At 43.4% G+C, this 27,619-nt stretch overlaps 1 protein-coding gene and 1 long non-coding RNA gene across 3 annotated transcripts in view; one reads left to right on the top strand and one right to left on the bottom strand.

The window, feature by feature from the left end:
- LOC143269713 (uncharacterized) overlaps nt 1–27,199 on the top strand; it is a 42,387-nt gene extending 15,188 nt beyond the window's left edge. For both annotated transcript variants that reach the window (XR_013046310.1, XR_013046309.1), the window contains 2 exons: nt 25,882–26,054; nt 26,922–27,199. This is a non-coding gene — a long non-coding RNA (uncharacterized LOC143269713). The remainder of the gene's footprint in view (nt 1–25,881; nt 26,055–26,921) is intronic.
- Nucleotides 30–27,348, bottom strand: Derl1 (derlin 1). Its single transcript, XM_006990679.4, has 8 exons — nt 27,196–27,348; nt 17,828–17,939; nt 11,889–11,953; nt 10,912–10,938; nt 10,341–10,436; nt 9,186–9,238; nt 7,237–7,347; nt 30–3,553 (listed from the first exon to the last, which is right to left on the bottom strand). The coding sequence occupies exons 1-8, from the start codon at nt 27,346–27,348 to the stop codon at nt 3,415–3,417; spliced, it is 756 nt and encodes a 251-aa protein (XP_006990741.1). The 3' UTR covers nt 30–3,414.
- Between the last annotated feature and the right edge of the window lie 271 nt (nt 27,349–27,619).

Raw genomic sequence — 27,619 nt, 5'->3', positions numbered from 1 at the left:
AATTAAAATGTACTATATAGACACATGTATGAAATTATCAAAAGAACACATTTAATGAAAGAAAAACATTGGTTTAAACATTGTTTCCCAAAGCCAACTGAGTACCAACTGAGTATCAGAATCACCAGGAACTTTAAAAATATGTAGGAAGGGAATGACACAAGATAATTACTCCTCACCCCCCAATCCCAAATGAGTTTCATGTCAGAAAAAAAGCCATGGAGTCCTAAAATATTCATAATGGATACACCTGAATGCAGACATCAACACATCAGGACAGACTGGAGAAAACAGAACCATGCGAAGGGAAACACCTGGGCAAGAGCCCTGGGCTTAAACCACACACTCAAGGAATCACAGGACACAGTATCACCCAATCCCAACCCAGAGCCACTCAGGAAAGCAAACAAATAAACTGCCAACAATCACGCTTGCCCAGGCCAGGCTTCCAAGATATATCAGTGAGAAGTCCAGAAGGATGCGTGCCTTTTCCCACGGGTTAGCACGTTTCGTTCGTTTATTCAGTACTGTCACCACTGCAAATGTACAACGGCAAGGAAGATGCCGGCAACTGCAACATCGCCTGTCATTGGTCCATTCCAAAGGGGGCTCAGAACATCGCAAGACTGGCAACGTCCTGTCTTTACAAATCAACAGGACCGTTCCTTCTTGTTTCATCATCTGTCTATTGCGAGAAAGGAGGTGCACGGCTCGGCTTCTTCGTGTTGCTCTATCTTGGAATAAATGCACTGCAAGGCCAGGAAGCCATACTCAAACTGTTCACATTTAAGATAAAAAACTAAGCATATGTGTTCTAGTTTGGGGCTCTTACATAAGGAAGGGTTTATATAATTCCAGAACTACAACACTCACATCCATAGGTGAAAATCTCAAATTTGAAGCATCCTGCTTCCTTAAACAAAAACCCAAACTAGAGGTGGTGGTATATGCCTAATCCCAGAACTCTGAGTATTCCAAGTTTAGACAGACAGACTAGGCTACATACCAAGACCCAATCAATACATACATACAACACACACACACACACACACACACACACACACACACACACTGGGCTACATACCAAGACCCAATCAATACATACATACAACACACACACACAGACACACACACACACACTGGGCTACATACCAAGACCCAATCAATACACACATACACCACACACACACACACACACACACACACACACACACACACACACACACACACACACACACAAAGGAAAACTCAGCACTAATTCTTCCAGGAGTTCCAACATTCTCTAATATATGAACAACCATATACAAAAAGGCTTGCTGTGTCCTGCTAATCAAAAACTACTGGAGATCACATAAAACTGATCCAGTGAAGACAATAACATGTTACATCGTATAACACAGCACAGCAGAGGTATGGAAACTTAACATAGACAGCCTTCAAGTTGCACATTTTAATTTACAATGTTTACCAGTAAAAAGGATTAGTTACAAAAAGGAAAGCTGTCTGTACAAAATAAGGTTTTTTTCACATTCATAAAGAGAACCCACTGTGATGTCTTACCTTGTGAAGTCAAAACTAAACAGCTCGCTTTGGTAAAACTATCCCGGAAGGACTGGTAATCCAGGCAAGATAATAAAATTATCAGCTTCCTAACCATGTTCAGGAGAAACAATTTAGTGAACATTTTGCCTTGAACAGAAGTTCTACATACTTGCAGACCCTTAGAAAAAGTGCTCTCAGGAACCAGCCTGGTAAGAGAGTATAGAATCTCTTGCTCTCTCCCTGGTAGAGTTCTTTCTGAGTTCGAGCCTCCACCTTGCCCAGGGAGCGCACATGCAATGCCATAGGGAGAGTGGCCTCTGGAGTTTTACAAAACACCCTTTATCACAGCCTCAGGTCAGCAGGAGAACCAGAGTTTAGGGTCAGCCTCTCTCCACCCAATAGTTTATCATATAAATTAAATATGGAGAGGTACACCAACTTTCAGACTCCCACTCCCTAATACAACACACATCACCGAGAATGACAAGTCATACTGTTAGGGCACATTTCCTGAAAGGAACCAAACAAAGTATTGGAAACCTGTGACAACATTCAAAGTATAGCGGCCACACCACACTGCTCCCAGCAGTCTGGTTTCAGAATCAAAACATAAAGTAACTATATAAAGCACTGTAGCCTTCAGAAAACTTTATTTAGTGATGAGCCAAGCTCGGCTGGCAAAAGCCCACCTATAAAAAGGGAGTAGGTCTGATTCACAGAGTGTATACATGCATGACCCAAGATAATAAAGACGAATAATTCTAAAGCTATTGGAGCCTCTAATTATGTGTGCCTTACTCAAGTCTGCTTCTTTAGCCTTAACGACTGACTGACACACATCCAGAGAGCCGTACTTCCCTCACCAGGAACCAAAACACTGGACCAAGAAGTTAAGGGACAGAAAACAATGAAAGAAAAATTTAAAGAGTCTGATGCTCTCTCCTCCACTGACTCAGTCAACACCCACCCACACAATGAGGAGGAAACGGAATCAGTGCCCCCAAGTTTGCCTCCAGGACATGTGTGGCCAGTGTGATCTGGAAGCTCCTAACACAACACAGCACAGCACAACTGCTCAGGGTACACAAGGCCAGTCCACCCCATGAAGAAACACAGACAGCATGTTTAAACCCATCCTCTAGGTTAGAAGCGCTCGCTCCACTATGGTTTGGATCACTTGGCTTAGGGGGGAGAAAAGTGCCTAGCAACAACTCCTAACCCTCACCACTCCCAGTCTGGGCCCTCACTGACTCAGTGGTGCTTCTGTACATCAACATCTGGGACGGCGGCGGCGGCCAACGGCTGCACTGCCGTCAGGCTGCTCCAGTCCCCACAGCTGAGAGCTCTTCAGCCGCTGCTCCACGCTTCCCCTACTGTCACAGTCCTGCCAGGAACGGCCGAGAACCATGTGGGAACAAGCTCTTTGTGACCAAGCTTTGGCAAAAGTCAATAAATCAGAGGTTGTCAAAGGCAAAACCATGTTGTGGACAACTCTAGCTGCAACTCTGGGAACATGTGTGGGAGAAAGAGGAAGGGATCCTTTCACAGGGCTTGGCTAACCAACCCCACTTGCCCAGCCCATTATTCAGATGGAAAGGGAGGAAGAAGACACCAGAAAAGGAGTTGGTTTTGAAATCTGCACAGCTGATATTTGTTCTTCAGAGCAGTAAGGACTTGAATGAACATCATGAAACTTGAGGAACACTTGTATTTTCCTTCAGGATTTAAAAATGTCGTCTTGTACGGAAAGACTACATTCAGCGTGGGTCAGGTCCAAGAACGGCAGCAAGAACTTGGCCATGAAGCGTGCCCAGCACTGGGAGGAAACTGTCATCTGCTTAGCATGGCTGGTGGGTAGGCCAGGGCTGCTCCTCACTGGTCTCCAAGTCGGAAGCCCTGGCCCCAGTTGTGTCTCCCGCCTCCGCCATTCTGGTCAGCAGCTCGCCTCATGCTAGCTGGGGGCACACCAAAGCCTGACACCCCTCCTCTCCGGCTGGGCAGCCAGCGGTACCTGGAGTAGAGAGAAGGACAAACACAGACAGAACAAAGTCACTTGCCGACCATCTCCCTCCCGGGTGTTCCAAACCATCGGTCACATTGAGAGGCCAGGGAGACGGTCTTATTTAGCTTTCCTTTTCAGCACCCAGTGCAACGCCCTGACCACAGATGGCAATTGCTTTCCACGTTTCTTAACTTCATCAAGCTTTCAGTTAAATTCACGCTCTCCAGATTTTTTTCACCGATTATAAAAGTAATTCATGCAGAGCAATATGGAAACAAAAAGATTACACACACAGGCCCAAAAAGCAGAAGAACCACCGATGGCTTCTTGGTGTGTAAGCATATGGGTCAGACTGGATCAAAGAATTCAAAATGAACTCACGTCACTTTCAGAGGACAAACCCACAGGCAGCATGTCTGGGCCCTGTACAGCATCTCCAAAGTTCTGGAGACGTCTGGACCATGATGCTTTCTGTCTGTCTTAAAGCTATGGTTGTATTTCTAGTTTACCCCTCATCTGTACATCAACTGTACCCTTCCCATCTCAGATAGTGCCAACGCCAAGGCCCCAAAAGGTCACATGATCTCTCACCTTACAAATTAATAAACCAGGCATCACAGGACAGCTAACAAAACTTCAACCTATGTCTTTGTTCTCAGTAATATTTTCCTTCATTGTCTGCATTATTAGTAAATTGACAATGTGTTTGGACCTCTTTGAGTTATTGGGTTCTAAAGCTTAACTTGTTGCTGGAAGGCAGGAAGTATAAACTGATATCCTGGTTTTAAACCCTCTGCACCCAGAGTAAGTCATGGACAAGTGACTATTCACATCAACACCCAACAGCACCTTACAGGAAAGCAGCTTACTGTTCAAAGAGCTCCTGTGTGATGTCATGTTTAGAAATTCACTGGACTGTCACAATAACCCTGTGAGGATGTTAAACACACACACACACACACACACACACACACACACACACACACACACTTCCTCCCTCCCTCTTTTTTTCCCTCCCTCCCTCCCTCCCTCCCTTCCTCCTCCCCTCGCTTCTTTTCCTTTTTGGCTGTTCTGGGGAGTTGAATCTAAAAACCTCAGGAGTGCTAGGCAAGCTCTGTACAACTGTGCTATGCTCATGGCCTCTTTTTGTAAAATTTTGTTTGTTTGTTTGTTTGTAACAAGGGCCACTAAGTTGTCCAGGCTAGCCTTGAACTCCAGAACCTCTGGTCTCATCCTCCCAAGTATCTGAGATTACAGGTATATGCCACAGTTCCCAAGTATAAAATTTATTAAATCAAGAAAATGGAGGCAAAAACTGAATGAGGTTCCTCAGGAATAATACTCAGTATTGAAACTCAGATCTCCTGACTCTAAGCTAATATCTATATGTACACCTTCATATGCACTGAAGCTTTTTGCTACAACAGTAAGTACTACTGTTGAAACCTTCTTAATACCTTCACACTCCTTCCCAAAAAAGAGAATGACCTCTTTTAAACAGAAAATTAACTGTTGGGAGAAAACTGTGTAGAAGAAAAGATATAGCTGTTTTTTAAATGGAGTGCAGAATATGGATTATCTTAGAATTCTACAAGTCAGCTCCTCTCTCTTAAACACACAGACATGGTTACACATGCCTATAATCCCAGCACTTGGGAGGCTGAGGCAGGATGACAAATCTCCAGCTATCAAAAAGTCCATAGCAAAACTCTGTCTTTAAAAAACTAATAAATAAAAGAAAATACAGTTTTATCATTAAATTGAAGTGCCATTTCCAGGTGCCAAATTGTCACCATCTACGACATCCTGCACACCATTCCTCTGAAGTCCACACTAGACCCCAGCCCTTGAGAAAGGCAGCAGGCTGTCTCATCCACTGTGTACTCAAGACAATACAGAAGCCCGCTCCACTGCTTAAGCTGAGAGTGAAATTAAACGCCAGTAATTAGAATAAAAAGGCACCCAATTATACATAATCAACAAAAATTTATGGTAATTCCAAAGCAGTTACTGCTTTTGCAAGGAGCTACATTTTGCCATCTGATCTTTATGCAAAATTGAACAGAAGGGCGTCCACCAACAGAGGAAGCTCAAGCGGAAGGCAGGCTCCAGTGTGCTGCCTGCCGACTTTGCCGTTAGGATTTTCTACACTTTGTCCACAACTCAAAACTCTCTGTAAGCTGTTCAGTCAGAAAACAGCCATTAAGGGTAAGGTCACTGCTGGTGGCTCCCAGAGCACAGCCTGTTGAAGCTGTGCGTCTGCCAAACCTCCTTGATAACCCAGCTCAGAGACCCAAGCCTGCCCCTGCCGTGGCCTTCGGAGATTAGAAACAGATTGGTCATTTGTTTTTTCAATGAAGGCAACCCAAAGGCAACAAGAGAAACAAATTTCTTCTTATTCTCTTTTAAAAACAAACAAGCCACTGAATTTTTCTGCACATTACAGTTTGCAATCAAATGTCTTCCACAAACATACCCTAACCTGCACAGAGCTGGCGGTGAAGACTACTCAGGTGTTACTGCCCCTCACCCACCACTTGGAAAAAAGACACAACTGCATACATAAAAATAATGTCTTGATTCAATGGGGTTCCAATTTTTTAACTCTTAAATGCCAGTAATTATTTTCTATCCCTGCACAAAATTAGGTGTCAGGCAGGCTGTGACACTCTGATGGTGATTAACTGGTCCCTCTTTAACAGCCTTCTGCTTCACTGACAGAATGGTCATGCTACTTACACACTGTTTGAGCATCTCATCCCAGCCACCATTCCTCCCCAAGGCATTAGGTACATGGCTTTAGTTAACCCAGACCCCAGCACTATGCCATTAATCCACAACCAACCACTATGCCTTCAACAATGAGCCTTGCTTTATCCAGTCCTGTGAGACAGGGGCAGCCTCTCAACTCAGACTTAGGAAGCAAAGGTTGGAGGTTTTAATAAGTAACTTGACCAGTATCAAAAGTAGTACACAAAGGGAATGGCATCGAACCCACAAAAGCTATTGTCCTTGGCCGCCTCTTAATTAATTCTAAAAGAAGAAAACAACAAAGCACATCGCTCCGTGGAGCTGGGATTGCTACACAAATCTAAAGTCCCTCTCTCATTTTAACTCTAAACAATCTACAAGATTTCTAGTCGATAATATTTCTCAGATAAAAGTTTAAACCAGGCAGGGTGGTGGCACACCTATAGTTCCAGCCCTTGGGAGACTGAGGCAGAGGGTGGAGAGTTTGAGGCTAGTCTGAGCGAACTAGCAGGACCCTATCCCTAAAACAAAAATAAAAACACATTTTAGAAAACTGCAAATAATGGGCTAACTTCCTCAACCTTCATCATGGGTCAAACTGACGTTCCAAGAGAAACTGTGGAGTCATCCTTTATGATGCCTGCCTCTCAGCCTACCACTTGGCACTCGACAGTAATCAGGGACCGCAGCCGGCTCGGCACAGCTGATCTCTCTCTGCAATGCTTTCATCCAGTCAGTGATCCTGAACTAGAAGCTGTCATGAAAGAGACAGGCATGTGGCACCAATCCCTGGTGTCCTGACCGTGGCCACAGTAAGAACTTTATTGGCTCACGTTTCTTCTCTCTTAGGGAGGGAAGTAAGGCATCTCCTCACAAAACTCCAATCAGGATACTTAAAACCACAGAACAGCACAACATTAATAAGAGGAGAAAAGACTTACAAAAACTGAGGCGTGGACAGAAAATTCCTTCCTCCCAAGTCCATTGGGTATCTGAACATCAGGAAGAAATAAAGATGTCCAACAAGGTTTCCAATGAGCTCATTGATCACCCTGCAAAGAGAGTCAAGTCAGTGCAAAGACACCCAGGCAACACAGGGAGCTGCACCGAGCTGTAACTAAGAGCATGGGAAAGAGAGCTGGCTCTCACTGTTAGAGTCCCTGGAGTCAGTGACAGCTCTACAATGGACCCTTTGACAGCGTGAGTGACAAATGTATTCTGAGGGAGAGGGAATCGGGCCCGAAGAACTAATGAGGCCCACAGCTCTTCAAGACCAATAGCACCTCTGAAATCGCCTCCAAGCCCCCAGCCTCAAAATATTAACTTGTTCCAGCCTATTTCAGGAGCTGGGGAAGGCGCTAAGCCAGTTAGTTTCTGACTTCCTGAACCACCCAATGTTTGTAAAAACAGACTGCCAAGAGAAGAGCGTGGAAAAGAGAAAGACGGACAACAAAAGACTGCCCGGTTTCTGGAGCCGTGATTCACGTTTCTCTTGCATCCCTGACAGTAAGATGAGACACAGAGAGCACCCAGGACAGTTGAGCTTTGCCCTGCATCCTAAACTAAGACTGACTTCTCAGGGTTTCCCAGGACTCAGTCACCTCACGATCCACTGCTGCTATCACCTGCCACTGTTCATCTTTACCCACAATGAGATCTTGCCTGAGCAAACCTCCAACTTCTCCACTCTGCCCCTGTGGGTGGGGGAGGGGAGAGGGGATTTAGCAGTCTTGAAATGTGCTATGATCTACACAGTCCTTTTTAGTCCCTTCACTTCTCTCTAAATATACAGGAGGAGTAAGACCACAGAGGGCAAATACATCAACTATACGAAGGATTAGCACTTTAAAAATCTACTATCTTTTGAAAATATTTGGTAATGTAAGAAATGGGAGCTCTTAAAATATCTCTAGCCTGTGTTTTGTTTTTAAGAAGAACATTCTCATTCTTTTTTGTTTTGGTTTTTTTTTTTCAAGGCAGGTATTTTTCTCTCTGTACCTCTGGCTTCCTGGAAATCACTATGTGGACAAGGCTGGCCTTGAACTCGGAGAGCCTGCCTATGCCTCCCAAGCGCTGGCATTAAAGGCATGCACCACCACACCAGGCAGAAGAAACTTTCAAACTTATTTGTAATTGTATGTGCATGCCCATGTATGTGTGCACATGGATATAAGTCCCCAAGCAGGCCAGAAATATCGGACACCATGGAGCTAACGTTACAGGCAGCTGTGTGCTGCCTGACAAGGGTGCTGGAACCAAACCTGGGTCCTCTGCCAGAGCAGTCAGTACCTGCTCCTGACCACTGTGCTGTCTCCCCGGCCCAGGACAGTGCCATACAGACGGCCTCTCTCTGAACTTGGACTGGAACTATGAAAGGTTTTCCTACCTCTCAGTACTAACTCCAGCAAGAGAGTAGAAATGTGACCCTGCTTGGCCAAAGTTCTATACCATCAAACTGTGCACAAAACTACTTCTTATCTGAGACTCTCCATTTCTATGGCAGTACGCCATTTTCAAGGCATTATGGAAGTGCCTTAAAAATACACAATAGTGTAATCTTATGGATAGGTTCCTAAGAGGAATCATGGCAAATTAGTTCTGTTATTTGCTCAGTATGAATACTGAATACAGAAAGGCACATGTATTCAAAAAAAAAAATGTCTAGAAACACAATTTATCTAGTGACAAGCTAACAAAATGATAGCCATCCAATGTCAAAGGTGCTTAAAGTCCTCCTGTGCAACCAATTATAACCAAACATCTTTCAAAGGTTCTAACATAATCAACATTGAGATTCTTTAAAGTCTTTTAAAAACTAGGAAAGGAAGATAAAAATGAATTAAGTTTCCCAAGGATGGGTTTCCAGTTAAATAAATTTAAGAATACTTACGAGCCTCCAATGATATAGTTGAATCCAAGGATAACCCAAGGTAAGTAACAGGCCTAGGAAAGAGGACATGGATGTGAACAGCCATGTCTGAAGACACCATGGCACTATGGGAACTAAAAATGGGGATAAAAATCACTAGGTCACTACAAAATTTCTCAAATCTAACACCATCCCTATCATACTTACATCTTCCTATCTAAAACTATACTTATCTGTATGCTTGTAACTGCATGGAAGGAGTCCTTTCAAATACAGTATATACCCTGCTGAGTTAATATTAACAAAGAAATAAACAAGTGTCTATGGATGACACAGTAAAATCACCCCAAACTCTAAGACTCCAACCAGCAAATGGTCACAAATAATTAACGTGAATTTTTATCTAACATTGTGTGTGGATGTCTTGAACTAACGCTCTCCTAACAAGGCTTTAGCTTTCCAGATCTAACATTTGAGCCCTAGGGCAAACTTAAGACCTCATTCCAAAGGCTGAGTGAATTTCAAGGGAACTTCACAAACTAGTAAAAAGAAGGTTATACATAATTGGCTGTAGGGCTAACTGAGGTAAGTACTACAAAATCTCACAAACCAGACAAGTCTAACTTCAGGCAGGAGACAAGGATGTTCAGTTCTGTCATGAGTAGGACATTACAGACAGAAAACAGTAAGCTCGGGTAGCATTTGAGGGTGATAGTCTAGGTAAAGTATTTAGAACCTAAAAGGGAGTGCAGGACAAAAAGATTAGAAATAGCAGGATTCCTGTAGGTTGTCTCTTTTGCAGTTTCTCTTGGGTTCTCTTTCTCTCTCTCTCTCTCTCTCTCTCTCTCTCTCTCTCTCTCTCTCTCTCTCTCAAACACACACACACACACACACACACACACACACACACACACACACACACACACACACACACACACGTGTCACTGAAGGACAGATCCTGAGGAGCCTGAAGTTCAGAGGGATTGGAAGCAGTATCAGCAAGGGATAGGGATGCTGAGATGCTAGAACAGGACTGAGGAGGGGGGGAAGGTACCAGCCTATGCTATACTACTCTGCAGTGACCCCTTCTGGAAGTGTCAGAAAGGTACACATTACAGCTTAGGGGGGATTACTACAAAGATAAAAATTGAGTTTTGTTCCACCTAGGTAAAGTACCTTAAATCGTGTTCCAAACCAAAATGATACAATCAGGTCTCTGTTCAGCTGGGCCCAGACATAAAGTACTGACATGATCAGAGGAATCATCAGCAACTGCAAAAAAAGTCAACATATGAACCTCTGCTCCAGGAGCACGCAACAAGGATTTAATATGAACTGTCTACATCACCTACTCCCCAAAAATCTGCAAATGAAACTAATGATTAGAATTACAAACTAATTGAATCATTTATCATACAATGAGTTCTATAAAAATCTATAATCAATATAATTATGTTTTTACATGAAGTCAGAAACATTAGTTCAAGCTGTTATTTGACAATAAAGTTTTTCCTTAACCATATAATATTTTCAAGGAATGCATAACCTCACACATGCCCAGAACATACTGAGTGCTCAAGCATTAGCCAGAAACAACCAGAAAAGTCAATGATTTATTTATATGCCTACAAGAGCCTCAAAGGTTTAGCTAAGAGTATATCCAAAATAATAACAGTTATCATTTTATATGTTCAATGTAATCTTAACTTCCAAAACATACAGAAGGGCAAATAGTTGAAAGACTTACCTGCATATCCATTGCTAAACCAGTAATCTTAGTTTGTAAAGTTAAAGATCATATGCAGAAAGCATTCAATAGATATCAAGGTTGATCTGATTATTTCCCTCCAGTGGAATTTCTTTACACTGTTCCAAAGAAGAACATTTGTCTATCAATCAGATTACTTAAGATATGGGAACACACCAAAGTTCCGGTAACTCTGCATAAACACCCCATTAGCCTGTACAGTTAGAGCAGGAGACCCAGAAATGAACAACCTCAGCACAACTTGGTCACCTGATACCCTCTTTTGGTGCCCTGCTACCGTTTTAGCATCTCTCCTTCAAGTACAGGGTGGAGATGGCTGTGCGTCTGAAACAAAGGACGATCCTGCTCACACACAGGGATTTACAGCATCAGTCAGTCCATAACCTTTTTTCCTCCTGTATCCTCTTAAAGGAGAGGGTGTATCCCATGCCCTATATTTTTCTGGCTCTTGGCCAACTATAAATGGCAGTCGGGTCCAACTGTTTGCTTATCAACTGTACCTCACAGAAAGATGGTCTATGCCCACAATAGGGGACCTTAGGGAGGGACTAGATTATTATTTAGGACTCAAAAGATGGACAGCAATGAAGTCAGAAAATAATGCTGGTTATAAATTAATTTTCTGGTAAGCACCACAGATTTCAAAAGCTGCCTCGCAGCATGGACTGTACTTGAGCGACAAACTGTCATTCCAGAGAACACAGAGAACTGGGCTCAAGGAGACAGCAATAAAATTCAATTGAATAAGGAAAAATCCCAGAGGCAAGACTAAGAGGAGGCATCCCAAAACTACAATTTAACCTAGCTTTAAAAAAGAATCTCAGTTATTTTTCATTAACTACAGTTTTTTAAACTATATAAAAACTGATTTAAATATTTTTATCAAATTATATTTCCCAAAACCTTAAAAGAGGGGGTGGAGCTCATTTCTGGCCTAAAATAGCACTGAAGGATACCACGATGCAAATCCAGTTAAAGAGAAGCATGAATAAATAGTCTGCTGGCCTCCCATCAAAAGCTCCTAGAAACAAACACAAGGCAAACATCAGAGTTCAGAACTGTGGGAGAAAGTAGCATCTACGGAGAAAAATACTTTGAAAAATTATACTGAAAACATTTAAAAATCACTTCTTAAAAAGTGAATTTTTTTTCTGAAGTCTATACCATGGCAATAAAACTGAACCACAGGCACCTTGACTACTACCGTCAATTTATGCTCTACTGACTGACTTCCAGAAAGCTACCCACTCTGGCTGCCATGGGCTAAAACAGACCCAAGGGGGACAGTCAATTCCAGAAACACAAAGCTTCATCCCAGACACCAGTGAGGCCCTTTCACTTTCTTCGTGACCTGCCGGCTTTTCCTTCACAGTCCTAACACATCTGATGGGCACACTTGGGAGACTTGGTTAATTCCTGTCTCTCACTTACAGATGAAAGCTTGTCAGGAGCCTCATCCATTCTGGCCACCACCGTTGTTCCTGCAGCATGACTGTTGGGAGCCCATTATTATGACAGGGACATCAGCTGCTGCTATTGTCACTATCAATACTAGACGGATGGATGGACTACCACTTGTCCAGTCCTGAGTTGACGTACTGAGTGGATTCGGCCTCTACTACAGGCCCTTACATTCTGGAACAAGGGAAAACAATGTGAAGAGGACTGGGCATTCTCCACATGTGATTTTCTCCATAAGGTGTCTGTGAGGTACAAGGGACAGGTCTATGAGCCCTCACTTAAAAGTGAGAAAATCAAGTCACATGACCAAAGTCGAGGGAAGGGCTAGTGTTTTGTCATCCATCACTGCTAAGAGTGCTTCATTCCAAGGGAGGAAAAGAAAAACAGTCCAGCTCTATAGCCTAGGGACAATTCCTAATGCCTTAGTCAGGCCATTTTAAGAGCAGCAGAGGGAAGATACAAAAATGATTAGAAAGTCACGCTAGCTCACAAGCTATCTTCTCCCTCCACATTCCACTATGATTACAAGACGCTCGGAGTCAATTCTTCAAACCCCTGAAACAAGTATCAGAAAGACAGCAGGACGGATCTGAAGGAGAAAGAAAACAGAATGGCAGGTTTTGTAGTGTGCACCTATAATCCCAGCATTCAGGAAGCTGAGGATTGCGGGCAGGCCCGAAGCCAGTCTGGGCCAGCCTGGGCTATATGTAGAAAGGCCCTATTCTCAAGACAGAAGATGGAAAAGGAGGGAAGGGTAAGGAGGAGGGGCCAGCCTGCCACTCCTACTCTCCTCTGTGTCTAGCTTGCTCGTTCACTCCCTCAAAGGCACGCTTCAACCATTCAACCATGGCGTAGAGGGTGCTTATGCGCTCAAGGCTCACTGTAATGAATGAAGTACAGCTGAGATTCCAACAAAACTTCTGAATGTGAAGAAGAGCCATGCTTTGCTGGTGTGCTTCTGGCTCTGTGATTTCTAAGGCTTCTTTAGATCAAGTACTTAAGATACTGTGATCACATAAACTGTAGTGCTGTATTATTTGGTGTGCAAGCAACAATTAATTGGTCTTAAACTGTAGTCTTTCAGTGCAAATCAGAAACCTCTTAAGCCAACACTGCTTCATTCTTTTTTGTTTTTTGTTTTTGTTTTTGTTTTTTGTTTTTCCGAGACAGGGTTTCTCTGTGTAGCTTTGCGCCTGTCCTGGAACTCGCTTTGTAGACCAGGCTGGCCTTGAACTCACAGAGATCCACCAGCCTCTGCCTCCCGAGTGCTGGGATTAAAGGCGTGCGCCACCAACGTCCAGCTGCTTTTGTTTTTTAAGACAGGGTTTCTCTGTGTAACAGCCCTGGCTGTCCTAGAACTTGCACTGCAGACCAGGCTATCCTTGAACTCACAGAGATTCACTTGCCTCTGCCTCCTGAGTGCTGAGTGCTGAAATTAAAGGCATCTGCCACCACCGCCTGGCTAAGGTATTTTGTTTCTGGGGCTGGGGGGGGGGGGGGCGGGGCTTTTATTTCTTTATTTCCTTTGTTCATTTTTAACCCTTTATAAGCATGTGACTCCGCAGTTTTGAGTGTATCTGTAACCATCACAGCAGTTTAATTTCACAGTGTTTCATTACCAGCCCTTTAGTGGCTCCAAAGCAGTGCTCTCCACACCTAAGCCCCATCCCCACGGCCCAGCTTCTGGCTATCACTAGTCTACTTTGGGTGTGGATTTGCCTGGGCAGGCCATTTGTTAGGTCAGACTGTAACTGGCTTCCTTCACTCAGTGTCAGCATCATCAGTACTCACGTTGTGTGTGTGTCGGTGTGACTCTGTTGACTGTCATCCCCCAACCACAGTTCTCTCCTATCATGTCTTGTTTTGTCTGTGTCAGTGCCCTTCCCTCAGTTATGTGAAGCAGAACGTCACGTGTGATCCCATTTCATTTGTCAGTAAACCTCTGAAGTCAAGCCTTAAGGACTCACTTTGATAATGGCAGCTAGATCTGAACTGCGATAGTTATGTGACCACCTTCTGCTCTTGTTTCCTTAGGATCTTACATCCATGTACCTGCTTTGTTAACCTGCTCAGGTAACACAAACTGCTCTGTAATATTTTGTCTATGAGTACCTGGTAAGAGAAACCTGTGAGTTATTAGACTACTGGTTGCTTTTGTTTGCTTTTATTCTTAGAAGTGGCTTCCCTTTCTTTCTAGTCAGAGCATTTTTGAAATGCTCAAGCTGAGAGTCATTTTTGAAACAGTTTCTTTGAGATGAAAAGTTGCTCTCTGTATCTATAGGTTCTGTGTCCCGAGTCAACTGCCTGAAAAATTGAAAATGAGTCTACTGAATTGTACAGTTTTCTTCTCATTATTTCCCAAACAACATATTGTAGCAGCTATTTCATACAATTGACACTGTTATAGGGACCATAAGTAATGTGATCTATTTTACACTGTATGTCAGGGTGTAGTTTCTATGCAAATACTATAATTGTATCCAAGGATTGTGAACATTAGTAGGTTTTAGCATGCAAGGAAGCTCTTGGCTCCCAGTTTCCTCACTTGAGTTTCAAGTGCATAAGTCAGTTAGTATGTAGCAGAATTGTACGGCCATCATCATAATCAGTCTATACCATTTCTTTGCCCTGAGTATACCTGTTACTGTTGCCCATTTCCCTTCCACACAAGCCATAGGAAACTACCAGTTTCCTTTCTGGCTCTTTAGATTTGCCTGTACTAGTGTTTCTTGTAATGATTGTGATGGGATCATACCATGTATGGTCTTTCGTGACTGTTTTCTTCTACTCAGTGTCATATTTTGAAGGTTCTTCTGAACAGCATGTAGTTATAGTTTATTCCTTATTACTGTCAATTATATAGATAATGTTGCATTCTGTTCATCCAGTAAATTGATGGGCACTTGACCAATTCATTTTGTGGCCTCTATGACTAAGGCTGCTGTGAACATTACTGTGGCCAGGAATCTTTGATACTGACCTATTTAACTCTCTGTTTTGTAGACAGGAAAACAGTTGTCCTGAGCAGTGATCCTACGTCCCAAAAGTCACAGCTATTTGAGATAACACAGCTGCACTCCACACAGCTTTAAGTTAATATACTACTTGCATATTTTCCTGCCTGGCTAAATTGCTAAGAATAAACCAGGCAGTGGTGGCACATGCCTTAATCCCAGCATTTGGGAGGCAGAGGCAGGCAGATCTTGGGCAGATGTATCTCTGAGTTTGAGGTCAACCTGGTCTACAGAGCTAATTCCAGGATAGCCACGACTGTTACACAGTGAAACCTTGTCTCGAAAAACCAATGTGATGTTCCATGAATTCTTCTCAATAGAAAGATAAAGGTTCACTGAACTTTTTCTCTAATTTTGTATATGTTTGAATTTTTTCCATAATAAAAGCTTCATTTAATTGTCATGGATCCTCCACACTTCACCTAAAATTTAAGACACTGGTATTTAAAATAAGAGCTGCTCCAAAAACTTCACCACAAGAGTATGCTAAGCTAGCAGTACTCCTACCAAGAACTGAGCAAGAGAGAGTGAAAACCATAGGTTCTAGGAGACAGGAGAGCCCTGGTATGGTGGTGAGGCCTAGCACACTTATTTGTGTGTGTGTGTGTGTGTGTGTGTGTGTGTGTGTGTGTGTGTGTGGTGTGGTGTGCATATACATCAGTATACATGTAAGTAGAGGCCAGAGGATAACTTGCTGGGAGTCAGTTCTATCCTTCTACTATGTGGCCTTCAGGGAATCAAACTCAGGCTGTCAGCCTTGGTGGCCAGCAGCTTTACCAGCCAAGCTACCTTACTGGCCTCAGTCTTCTGTTTTTCTGCAAAGAAAGTCTGGGACCCCACCCTATGCTTTGTATTCAAACAGTGACTTCTTTTTAAAAGCCAGCAATGTCAACTTAGGGAAAAGTTGTATTTCACAGCACATGTCCATCCCACTCTGCCCTGTAGCTGTAAGAGTTATAATTTCCAAATCTTGGGCAGATTCAAGGATGCTTCAGAAAACTGACCTAAGAAAGAGCCAGCGGTTTTATAAAATCTCCAAAGTCAGCCAACCTTTGCAAATCATTTATACTCAACAAAAGTATATTTGTATTTTGAAAGAGTATCAATTTACAGCTTCTTTGTATAAGCAACTCAAAATAGCATATAAAATATTGTAGGAAACACATAATTCAACAATACACTTTTAAAACACTGCATTGTTTCTCCATTATATCATACAAAAAGTTATATTTGACAAACTACCAGAGTACCAAATACTGACTACATGAAGTACATGTGTGGCACCTGCATGTGCACATGCAGGTACCCATGGTGCATGTGTGAAGGTCAAAGGCAATAGTATCTTCCTCTACTGTTCACCACCTTGTTTTTTGAGCAAGGCACTGAAACTGGACTTAGCTGACCCCACTAGGTGGCCACAGAGCCCCCTGGATGCTGGCTTGGGTCTTAGTCTCCTGGCACTGAACTGCAGGTGCAGTGCCACACCCAGCTTATTTCCATAGCTAAAAGGATCTGAAATCAAATCCTCAGTCTTGCACTTTACGCGCACCGAGCCATCCTCAACCCCTAGCTGGGTGCTTTAACCACTGAGAATGAGACTAGGCTCTGACCTGTGTGCAGTAGGCCTTTTACCATAAGAGATGCTTACACTCTAGCCCAGCTTTACTCTAGCAGGACAATGCCTGAAATAAGTTTGAGAACGGTGGGAGCCCATTTTCAGGTTCCTTGTGGCGTTACCCAGCAGGTCCACATAGACAGGATGATTGGACCACGGGCCTGAGTGCAGGTGTCTGAGATGGTCTGCACTTGGCTGTGCTAGGGGGAGGTCTTTTGCTCCACCCCTTGGCTTTCTATAAATGCCTTAGGGTAGAGACAGTCAGGGCCAGTGGAATAGGTTCCAGGCCCTCTCAAGGTTATCTTGTATTTTCTGTTTATCTCCACAATCTAAATCCTTCTATCTAATATTTCCTGCTGCTCTCACTCAAGAAAACTCTGAAGAACTGTGGAGCTGGTAGGTAAACCCCCTGCAGAGAACACAGCCCAGGCTTTCAGATGAGGAAGGTATGTGAAATTCTCATCTGCTGTTATTCCCTTCTATAACACTGCTACTTTACAACTCACTCTGCGACTAAAAACTCAGCCAGGCCTGGGGTGGTAGAGCACACCTTTAATCCCAGGACTCAAGAGGCAGAGGCAGGTGGATCTCTGAGTTGGAGGCCATCTGGATCTAGCCAGGGATAAATAGTAAGACCCCATCTCCAAAGGGGGGGGAAAAACAACAACACAAAAACAAAACACAAAATGCAGTCTAAGTGCCTACACAGACCAAGTGTGCATGTAAGAACCCATCATTATCCATTCCTCAAAATGCAAGTAAACGTAGAATGAAACAATACTTAAAACAATAACGGATAACTTACCTGCTTCAAGCCGTGTAGAATACTGATATAAGAAATATAAATTGACCAAATAAAGAAATCCAGTTCCTGGACCCACGGGGAAATAAAAGGTGGCAGTGAATGGCCTCCATATCTGAACAGATCAAAACAAACAGCTGTCAGTTTCTCTGAGCTAGAGTGAACATTTTTTTTTTCCTTTTAACAAAACAAAATCTAACTATCTTTCAATGAGAGCTAAAGTGACATCATCAATACAATTTGTGAAAACAGAGCTCCTGCCAGCTTATATAACATCAATTCACAGATCAATGAAATAAAACATCAAAAATGATCAATAAACATTTTTAAACAAGTTAACAAAATCAATACTATGTAAATGTATGGCTAGTCTTGCCTGAGATCAGGCTTACAGATAATCCTAAGGTTAAAAAAAAAAGTATCACACTCAAATGCTAGAGGTTAACAGGTTAATGTGCTAAATAGGTAATATAGACACAAAAGTAAACGACACAACACACACACACACACACACACGCACGCACGCACGCACGCACGCACGCACGCACGCACGCACGCACCAACATGAAGGGGGAAGTCCTGGTTTCAATCTCCAAATGTTATTTCCAGCAACAACTGACTGGTTTCCTTTGGGGGGGCAATACTGTGAACTGAACCCAAGGCCTTATACATGCTGGGTTAAGTGCTCTATCGCTGAGATACATCTCAGTCCTCTTTTCATATTTTATTTTGAGAGAGGGACTCACTACATTGCCTAGGCTGGCCCTGACTATAGCAGATAGTCCTTCAACTTTCAATCCTCCTGCCTCTGCATCAAGAGTTGCCTGCACCACAAGGCCCAGCTTCTATTTTTGATTTGTTGAGAAAGGGTGTCTCTGTATAGCCCTGGCTGTCCTGGAACTCATAATGTAGACCAGGCTAACCTTAAACTCAGAGATCTGCCTGGCTCTGCTTCTCAAGTGCTAGGATCAAACGCGTGTGCCACCATACCTGGCCTTTGCTTTGCTTTTGAAACAGGGTCTCAAACCCAGGCTATGCTGGAACACTCAACCTGCCTGTCTCAGCCTCCTGAGTGCTAAGATTCTAAGCATGCTACCATGCACGGCCCATTTCCTTCTGTGTTCTATCTTATTCTTCTTTCTTCACCATACTTTAAATTGCAGTTTTATATCTTCATTCCCTTGACAAAATATTTCTCTTGGCTTCACAGTCTTTCTTTATGTGGATATCCAAACTTCGTTTAAACTGTTATGATGCCATGATGAATATTTTTATATATCCTCTACAAACACACACACACACACACACACACACACACACACACACACACACACTTACAGAGAGAGAAAGTAAATGCCTGTGAATCAATCTGTTAGATCAACAGACATATGCACTTATTTTGGTAGATATTGCCAAATGTCTACAGAAATGTTTAATTAATTTATACCTCCTTCTAAAATGTAGATGAGTGCCATCTATCTACACTTATTCACCACAGAGAGTATTTTACAATCACAAACCTGAAAACTAATTTTTATTTGCTTTGAGAAAGCTGAGCTTCTTTCTCTTTCTCCCTCTCTCTCTCTCTCTCTCTCTCTCTCTCTCTCTCTCTCTCTCTCTCTCTCTCTCTCTCTTTCTTTTTTTTCCCCAAGACTAGGTTTCTCTATGTAACCGCCCTAGCTGTCCTGAAACTCACTCTGTAAACCAGGGTAACTTTGAACTCTCAGAGATCCGCCTGCCTCTGCCTCAGCTGAGCATCTTTCTATATTTTCTAACTATATTTTTCTTCCTATCTTTTCTATATTTTCAAAACATCCACGTCCCCGATAGATTGGCATTTCTTTATATGTTATGGAAGTTTCTTGTTACAGTCATTTTCTCTTCTGTCAGTAGACTCATGCTGTGATGGTACTTGGCTATAGTTTACACAGCAGTATCTATCTGTATAGTATCCTTGTCTTTAAATACCCTGACTTCTACAGGACTGTTGCTGTGAAATCAACATAAAAGTTTAATACACAGGCAAGTGCACCCATCACTACCATGCTTACAAATTTTTTCTAAGATTTTTTTCTAAGTATAGAAACATGTTCAATTTTACTGTAACACCTTCACAATTCATACAGAATGAGGAAAAGACACAACTTACTTTTCTAGATGGTTATTTAGCTTTCTGGTCTCCATGAAAGCAACTGTACTTTCTCCAATTATACGAAAGGCTAATTCATTTTAAGGCCTACTTTTAGATTAGATCATTTAGAATGAGTGCCTATACTAAGTTATTTTAATTTCTGATTTAATAATATATTTTTCATATCTAAGGAAACAGAACCTCCTTCCCCCTTTTCTTTCACAAATTCTTTTCTTGGCTAGTCTTGGCTATTCTAAAGTCAGTCAGACCCAACATCTTTTTTTGTTTTTGTTTTTTTGAGACAGGGTTTCTCTGTGTAGCTTTGTGCCTGTCCTGGAACTCACTCTGTAGCCCAGGCTGGCCTCGAACTCACAGAGATCCACCTGCCTCTGCCTCCGAGTGCTGGGATTAAAGGCGTGTGGCCCAACTGGCCCAGCATCTTTTTTATCAATGTGACACTGGCACAGGCTTGCCTAACTTCCACAGTTTTCTCCAGAACTTCCTCTTTTTCTTTTCATAATCATCCATTAAAGCAGGTAGCATTTGAAAATTGAACCTCTTGGCCCTCCCAAGCACACAAGCCTACACACAAATCAAATTGTGTATCTTCTTTCACTTTACCATTCACTGGCTCACATCTCCAAAACATTACTAAACATCAACAATAATGAAGTGATGGCCTCCTAGACTTTGGTAAACAGCATAACGCTGACCTTTGGCTTAAAAGCTGTGTGTCTGAAGGCACACTATCATGTGCCAAGCACAAAAAGCATGGCTGGATCAATCATGGGAAGACTTTCAAAATGAGCAAGAGCTGGCACGAGGACGGGAGAATACACTCTTGGCACAAAGGCCCCAAGAACTGCAATCGCACAATAAATAAAGAGGGTTGCTGACAAGCCAGGGCGGCTAGAATGGAAGGTAGGAGTCAGAGACCTGCAAGACAGAGCTGCAAGCCGAGTCCATTCTCCACGGACAGAAACGCAACCCCAGAGCTTAACGCTCTGCATGGAGTCAGCGGGACCTCCCAAGAACCCGTACTGAGCAGTGAGGCAACCGGTTCAATCATCTCCATTCACAGCTCGACAACAGAAACAGCACTGTCTCGTGAAAATGGCACTGCAGAAGACATAAGAGGCCCTGAACACAAGCTGCTGTAAAGTTACCATTTCTTAGCCCCAATTTCCAAGTATAGGAGAGAATCATATACAGCCTCCAACTGGCTAATGACTTTTTGGTTACTGTGTTTTCTTAGGGAGTCCTGGGAGTAGAACCCAGGACCTGAATATGCTGGGCAAATGCTTTATCAACTAAGCTATATACACCCTCAGACCTTGATTAGTAGCTTTTTAAAAAAATTAATGAATTAGTATGCTACTTGGCTTATTTACATGCAATGACTCAGAAGGTGAGTTTTATAGATGAGGAAACAGCGTGATAAAAAGTTACATAATACCTAATAACTAGTAGAGACAGAATTCTGTCCTAGCATGACTAGACTTTGTAAGACTAACCCCTCATCTTTACAATGCCTCTCAGAAGAGACATCAGTATTACAAATACAATTAATAAAAAATTTCCAATACTGCTATCCTTGTATGACCCAGAAAGGAACTAAGAGCAAACCTATCCACCACCCACCCCCACCCCTGCCTTCAAAAAGCCCTGCAATACAGGGCAGAAGCAAGTGCCTAAGCCTTGGAGTCTTGTCTGGCTAGACCTTAGAGCTGGCTTTCGTTGTTTACCTAGTGACATCTGTCCTGGAACACCTGCCCTCATCCTTTATCTTACAGGGCTGGAAAGGTTGGAATCAAGAAAGTGGATTGAAAATGTGCTCTGTTTAAAAAAAAAAAAAATTAAAGAATATATGGAGGTGTGCTACTATTACAACCTTTCAAAAAACACCCACTGACCTGGTTTTTAAAAATTCACATTTCACCTACTCCCATATTCCTTTAAATTACTCAACGCCTGCTTTTAGAAAAGAAACCTTGGGTTTTTTTCCCCTGACTACATTTTCTCTAACGCTGATGACACAACACTATTTTTAGCCACTGTGTGCACCTGTTCTTTAGAAATCAGTGTCTGTCAAAATACCTCACTTCTCTTCCCTGTTCATTAAGCTTACCCTTGAGTTATACTTGCTTTCATTCATCTACGAGACTTATTATTTTTGTATTACTTTAAAATTATAATTGAAATCACTAAGCACTGGGTCTTTTCAGAAGGATACAGTGTTTACTTCTGCAATCCCAACAGCCCCTTCTCTCCTCTTTCTGACACGTGAAAAGGATAAGGAACAGGCTTTACTTGCAGGGCCGTGAGCAGAAGGGTGCATTCTCAACTCTGGACAGCTAAGGGAGCAGCCGGGCACAGCGCAGGAGCCCAGCACTGGCAGACACTCCCACTGAGAGGACTTGGAGGAGGGAACTGTTCACCGCACAGCATCCCAAGGCAGACCCGTAATATACAGAGGGTTTTCTTGGCCCTGGTGGGGATGAGGTCCTTTGGGGGTAAGGTTGTGCTTTCCTTTTTTTTTTTTTTTTTTTGAGACAGGGTCTTGCTATGTAATCCTGACTGGCCCTGGTACTCACATTGCAGTCACTACTGTTAATCCTCCTGCCTCAACCTACCAGGTGTTCAAATTACAGTCTGTGTCACCATGCCCAGCTACAAATGTGTGTGTGTGTGTGTGTGTGTGTGTGTGTGTGCGCGCGCACGCATTCTTCAAGAGAAAAGCTAGGCCCTAACTAGAACTTAGGTAATCTGAGGAACCAGAGTTCCTCACAGAAGGATGACGTTAGCCCACATGTTCACTGCCTTATAAACCCTTCAAAAAGACCTCTTATTCTTCAGTTACTCTTCCAACAGTGTCCATCATTTAACTAAAACTTCTCAAATAACCTGCTAATGAGATCACTGCAAATGCCATCCAGAATCAAAGTGGAATAGTAAAGTGAAAATAAGATTTGTCTGAAACAAAAGGGTTATTTTGAAGTTAAGAATGTCAACATTGGGGAGGGGACAGGGAAAGGGGATGAGGGCATGAGCTCAGTACCTAGAAGGCATGTAAAAAGCCTGGCACAGTGGTAAATACCTGTCAGTCCAGTGCTGGGAGGATGGACACCAGCCTAGCCTAATCAGTGAGCCCAGGTCCCAGTGAGAGAGCTTGTCTCAAAAAACAAGGCTTACAGCTCCCGAGGAATAACACCCAAGATTCTCTGGCCTTCAAGAACTTGTATACTTGAGCATGCACACGCGCGCGCGCACACACACACACACACACACACACACACACACACACACACACACACACACGGGTCTCCAAGCAAGATGCTCATATATGTGTGTGCTGAATGATGGTGTTAGTCCTCTTGCTGCTGCTACATGTCAGCCTACAGTCCAAGTTTACTCTCCCCCCAGCTGTATAGAAAGCATACTCTTAAATACACGTAAATCAACCTGAAGTCACTGGGTTAAATGGGACAAGATAAGCAGAAGCTGGGAAATGGAAGCACCTGTCTGCAGCACAGATGTGGCTGGTGCCACTTCTGACTCTGGGAAACAAGTTAGAGAAGCTGAGAGCTCACGTCTTCCCATTTTAAGTTAGGGACCGTTTTCTGTAATTAATTTGGAAGAAATCACTTTTCAAAATGTTCTGCTAAACACTTGGGGGTGAGGGACTAGCAAAGGATTTAAGACAACTTAGACCACTCATAACTAGCTAAGACAGAAGCCAGCTGTAGGTCTTCATAAACAAGCCAGCACTATCTCAAGACAGTGTGGAAGCTGAGATAACATACATATAGAAAAGCACAATACTGATCAAAGGGAATGATGCTATTTTGTTTTTAAAAAATGAAACTTAATGCAGGCTCCACAGGGGCATATAATTTCAGCAAATAGTAAGGCATCAGGAAACAGACACCTCTCTTGTAATCAGGGGCAAATATGAAGACACTCCATCACTGGGAAGTATCTGATAGGGAGAAACTATGGACAGCCAAGTAGTGAGTCTTAGCACACTTGCTGTGTTCTGTTTTCCAAACTAGAGAAACAGCACTTTAAAGTTTCTAGTTTTAAAGCATCCCATCACACAAAAGTGATCTACAAAGGAGGAGGAATATATCTTTAGTTACTTCAAATTGTGAATGTACAATTCTAAATCAATTATCCCACAATTTCTTTGAGCTGACACAGATGGAGTGCCTAAGGAGAGGCGTCTCCTGCAGAAACTGTGAAAGCACACCTTCTGTGCTTTTCCATCTTTCTGCATTGTTTCTACTAGGTTTGCTACAAATCTGCATCCGAGGGGCTGAGGCATCCATACTCGAGGTGTGACACAAATGATGTCTCTAGTCAGTTCCCTGCTTTTAATATCGCTGTATCTGTAGCTTATTAGAAAGGCTTTTGATGTTGATTATTCTACCAATCTGGCTACAAGTGAGCAAGATTTCACAAGACGGCTCAAAGAGTCTATTTCAAACACGTTCTCATAAAATGATTACAGCCAACACTCCTCATGCACACACATTACCCAACATGCCACAAGGTACAAGGTGCACAGCAGCACTCTGCCAAAACATAACTATCAAAGCAAGTAATTGAAAACAGTATGCAATTCAGGCTGTGCTCTAGAACCATGTTCTTACAACCAACTGCTGCAGGTTGTCTCTACTAGGATGCCTAAAAGCACTTCAAGATTTAACAACCACAATCCACACCTCAAACCATACGCAAGGCCCTCTAAACATCCCCACTTTCATAAAGGCCTGTGTCAGTCATTCCTGCAAAACAATGCTACCCTCGAGTCCACTTTCCTTCACTTGCTCACCTTCTGAGTCCATTTAGTGACGATCCTGTCCACGCTAACAGCCAAATCTATCACAGCCACCTCGATCCAAACCATCTTCTTTCCGGCCTCCTAATTTGTCTCTGATTCCATTACCCAGCACTTCCCAACACACCAACTCCACTCCTCAAAGCAGGCAATCGTCTTCCAGTGTTTGGTTCAAATCCTCCCAGGCTTCACTGGTGCTCTCAAAGAAAAGTTCAAGGGTAGAGAGCATTTGCCAAGCATGTGCAATGCCCTAGGGCCCTAGGTTCGATCAATTGATCCTTAGCACAGCAACAAAATCAAATTTAAGCCTCTTACCATGAACTACAAGGCCCTCTAGGATCCACCTTTGCTCTCCAGTGTACACCCCTGGTTAACTCCCTGTCTTCATCTACCAGGCTTCACTTCAGTTGGCTCTTTCTGTTGCCGATTTTTGCCCCATCTTCCAACTTTATTATTCCTACTTTCTGGAAGGTGAAGTCCAAAGCCAGATCCAATCAAAGACATTCTTGAAGTGTCCTCTTAGACTTTTCAGAAACACGGGTACCTTAAATCATTTTCCTTAACAACGTGCCTCCCTTTTTTTTTTTTTTAAATAGGATCAGAACCTCTGTCTAATTCACTATTGTAGTAAGTGCCCAGAAAATAGCAAGCATCCACTTACTTCCATGAACTCGAGCAATATATAAGCAGCTGCTATGTGCCCAGCATTGGTCTAGGTATCAAGGGCAGTGGTAAAGACCCTACAAAGCCTTGTTCTCTGATGGGAAGTGGACTAACAAGTACCAACAGATGGCATAGAGCAGGGAGAAGGAAAGGGAAGGGAAACAGAGCAAAGGAGGATGGAGATTCTCTGATGGACAGCAATCAGAGAAGGCCTTAAGTAAACTGGCATTTGGGCAGAGTAATGAAGGAGACACAGAGGTAAATGAGTGAGCCATGATTATCTTCTTCAGTAGAGAAAGAACATGTGCAAAAGTCCCGGGGTAGACTTGGGTCAACAGCAAGCAGGCAAGGATTTCACTCATCGAATTTCAGATACTGGAGGATTCCAGGGAGAGTGACAGGACATGATCTATGTTTTAACAGGATCACTCTAGCCTGCCCACTGAGAACAGAAAGAGCAAAGCTGGCAGGATAACAGCTTGCAATGGAGAAAGAGAAAGACCTGTCTGTATTCTGGATCTACAGTTGAGGTAGAATCAAACCAACCGTCTTAATAGATTCTGGGTTGGGAAAAGGAAGTCAAGGGACTGTACAAGGTATGTATCTCAACGGTAGAGCACATGCTATGCCCTGGGTTTGAGTTCCAGCACTAGAAAAGAAAGTAAAGGCAAAAAAACTCAGGGACATCTCTATGACTGTTAGTTTAAACTCCTCTAGCAACGCATTTGCTATTTACTTCTAGAGCAAAGACAAAAAGGAAATTTGATTAGATGTCTACTGGTCACCAAGTGGTGATTTCCACCACTACACTAGAGATACCTGTGGATCTGACAATCTCCCATTTGCGTATTTATGCCCTTGACTGGTAAAGAGCTGACTCCCATGTTTAGGGAGTGACTACAGAGGGATCCTATAGGTCAGGAAAATGAGAAATCAGCAAAGGAGACTACAAAATAACACCCAGAGAAGAGCAGAAAGAGAAGGCCAAGGAATGTGTTGAGATTCATATCTAATCTTGGAATCTGAGCTTCCCCTGATTAAATTTTTATATCACAGAAACGATAAAAATAACCTCTAGGAAATTAATATTCTTTGGCCTAGAATGATAATCTTGAGTGTTTTCCTGAATGCTTAAGAAAATTGACACCTCCCGTTTCCTGAGTAGTTTCCTCATACATTTAACTAGTCTATGCCAGGTGCTGGATTAGGGCCCGCAGAAAATACAAATAAATTCACACTTGTTTTTTTTTTTTTTTAAATCTCTGGCCTTAAACCACTCCTATAAGGCGGAGAGACAAGCTGTAAACATGCAAACCACCCATCTAGAAGTCTGTCAAGTAGACACCACGGATTAGGACGGCACGTCGGGGATAGAGGGAGGGCAGGGGACATTAAGGTAGGTGGGCCCCATCTGCCAACAGCGCGGTAACATCACTAACTTACCTTTTCACTATTCCCTTCAGAGTGCGGAAGGCGGGAAGCACAATCTTGCCAGACAGGTATCGTGAGTCACTTCCCCAGCACACCAAAATGCGCCTCTTTTAAGTTACCCAGGCCTTAGCTCCGAACCTCGGGACCTCCCGAGACCCAAAGGACCCCGCCTTTAAACCCCTGGAGCCCGACGCACTACAGATCCCACCCGCCCTAGCGCGCCCCGCAGCCCACCGACCCAGTCCCGCCGCCGCGGGGACACCTGGGGGCTGTAGTCTCCTCCACTGCCCGACGCCGGTTAACTACCTGGAAGCGATAGAGGAAGGCTTCGGGCCAGAGGAAGAAGTAGGCCGGGCTGATGATCCCGAGCTTGCCGATCAAAGGGACCGCGACGGTGGCCGCAAACCAGTAGCGCGTGATGGCCGGGATGCTCCTGAACCAGTCCCCGATGTCCGACATGGTCACCCGTCAAGGGGGTCGGCTGCGCAGCGCCGCGCGTCCTCCCGTGCCCACCCCGCACTCCTCGGCCGGCTCGGCCAGGGAAAAGTAGGGACGCAGCCGCTGTGCAGGAGGCGGAGACCGACGGACGTGGCGCCACCGAATTCGGACAAGCGAGGCAGCGCTCACAAGAGAAACTTCCCCTTCCGGTGGCCGCGGACCACGTGACCAGAAATGCCCTCGCGGCTTAAAGGGCCAGCGTCGTTTTTTTTTTTGTTTTTTTTTAAGAGCT

Source organism: Peromyscus maniculatus, chromosome 20, assembly GCF_049852395.1.
Source record: "Peromyscus maniculatus bairdii isolate BWxNUB_F1_BW_parent chromosome 20, HU_Pman_BW_mat_3.1, whole genome shotgun sequence".
NCBI classification, from domain to species: Eukaryota; Metazoa; Chordata; class Mammalia; order Rodentia; family Cricetidae; genus Peromyscus; species Peromyscus maniculatus.
The sequence above is the reverse complement of the archived record's forward strand: the minus strand, read 5'-3'. Positions and strand labels throughout refer to the sequence as shown.

Excerpts from the sequence above, each read along its gene's own strand:
- Derl1 (XM_006990679.4), bottom strand. The coding sequence starts at position 27,348 with ATGTCGGACATCGGGGACTGGTTCAGGAGCATCCCGGCCATCACGCGC. Across the intron at positions 17,940-27,195 it reads CCTTCCTCTATCGCTTCCAG|ATATGGAGGCCATTCACTGC; the intron begins GTAGTTAACCGG and ends TGATCTGTTCAG. Across the intron at positions 3,554-7,236 it reads CTGTCCACGCCTCAGTTTTT|GTACCGCTGGCTGCCCAGCC; the intron begins GTAAGTCTTTTC and ends TCTCTACTCCAG.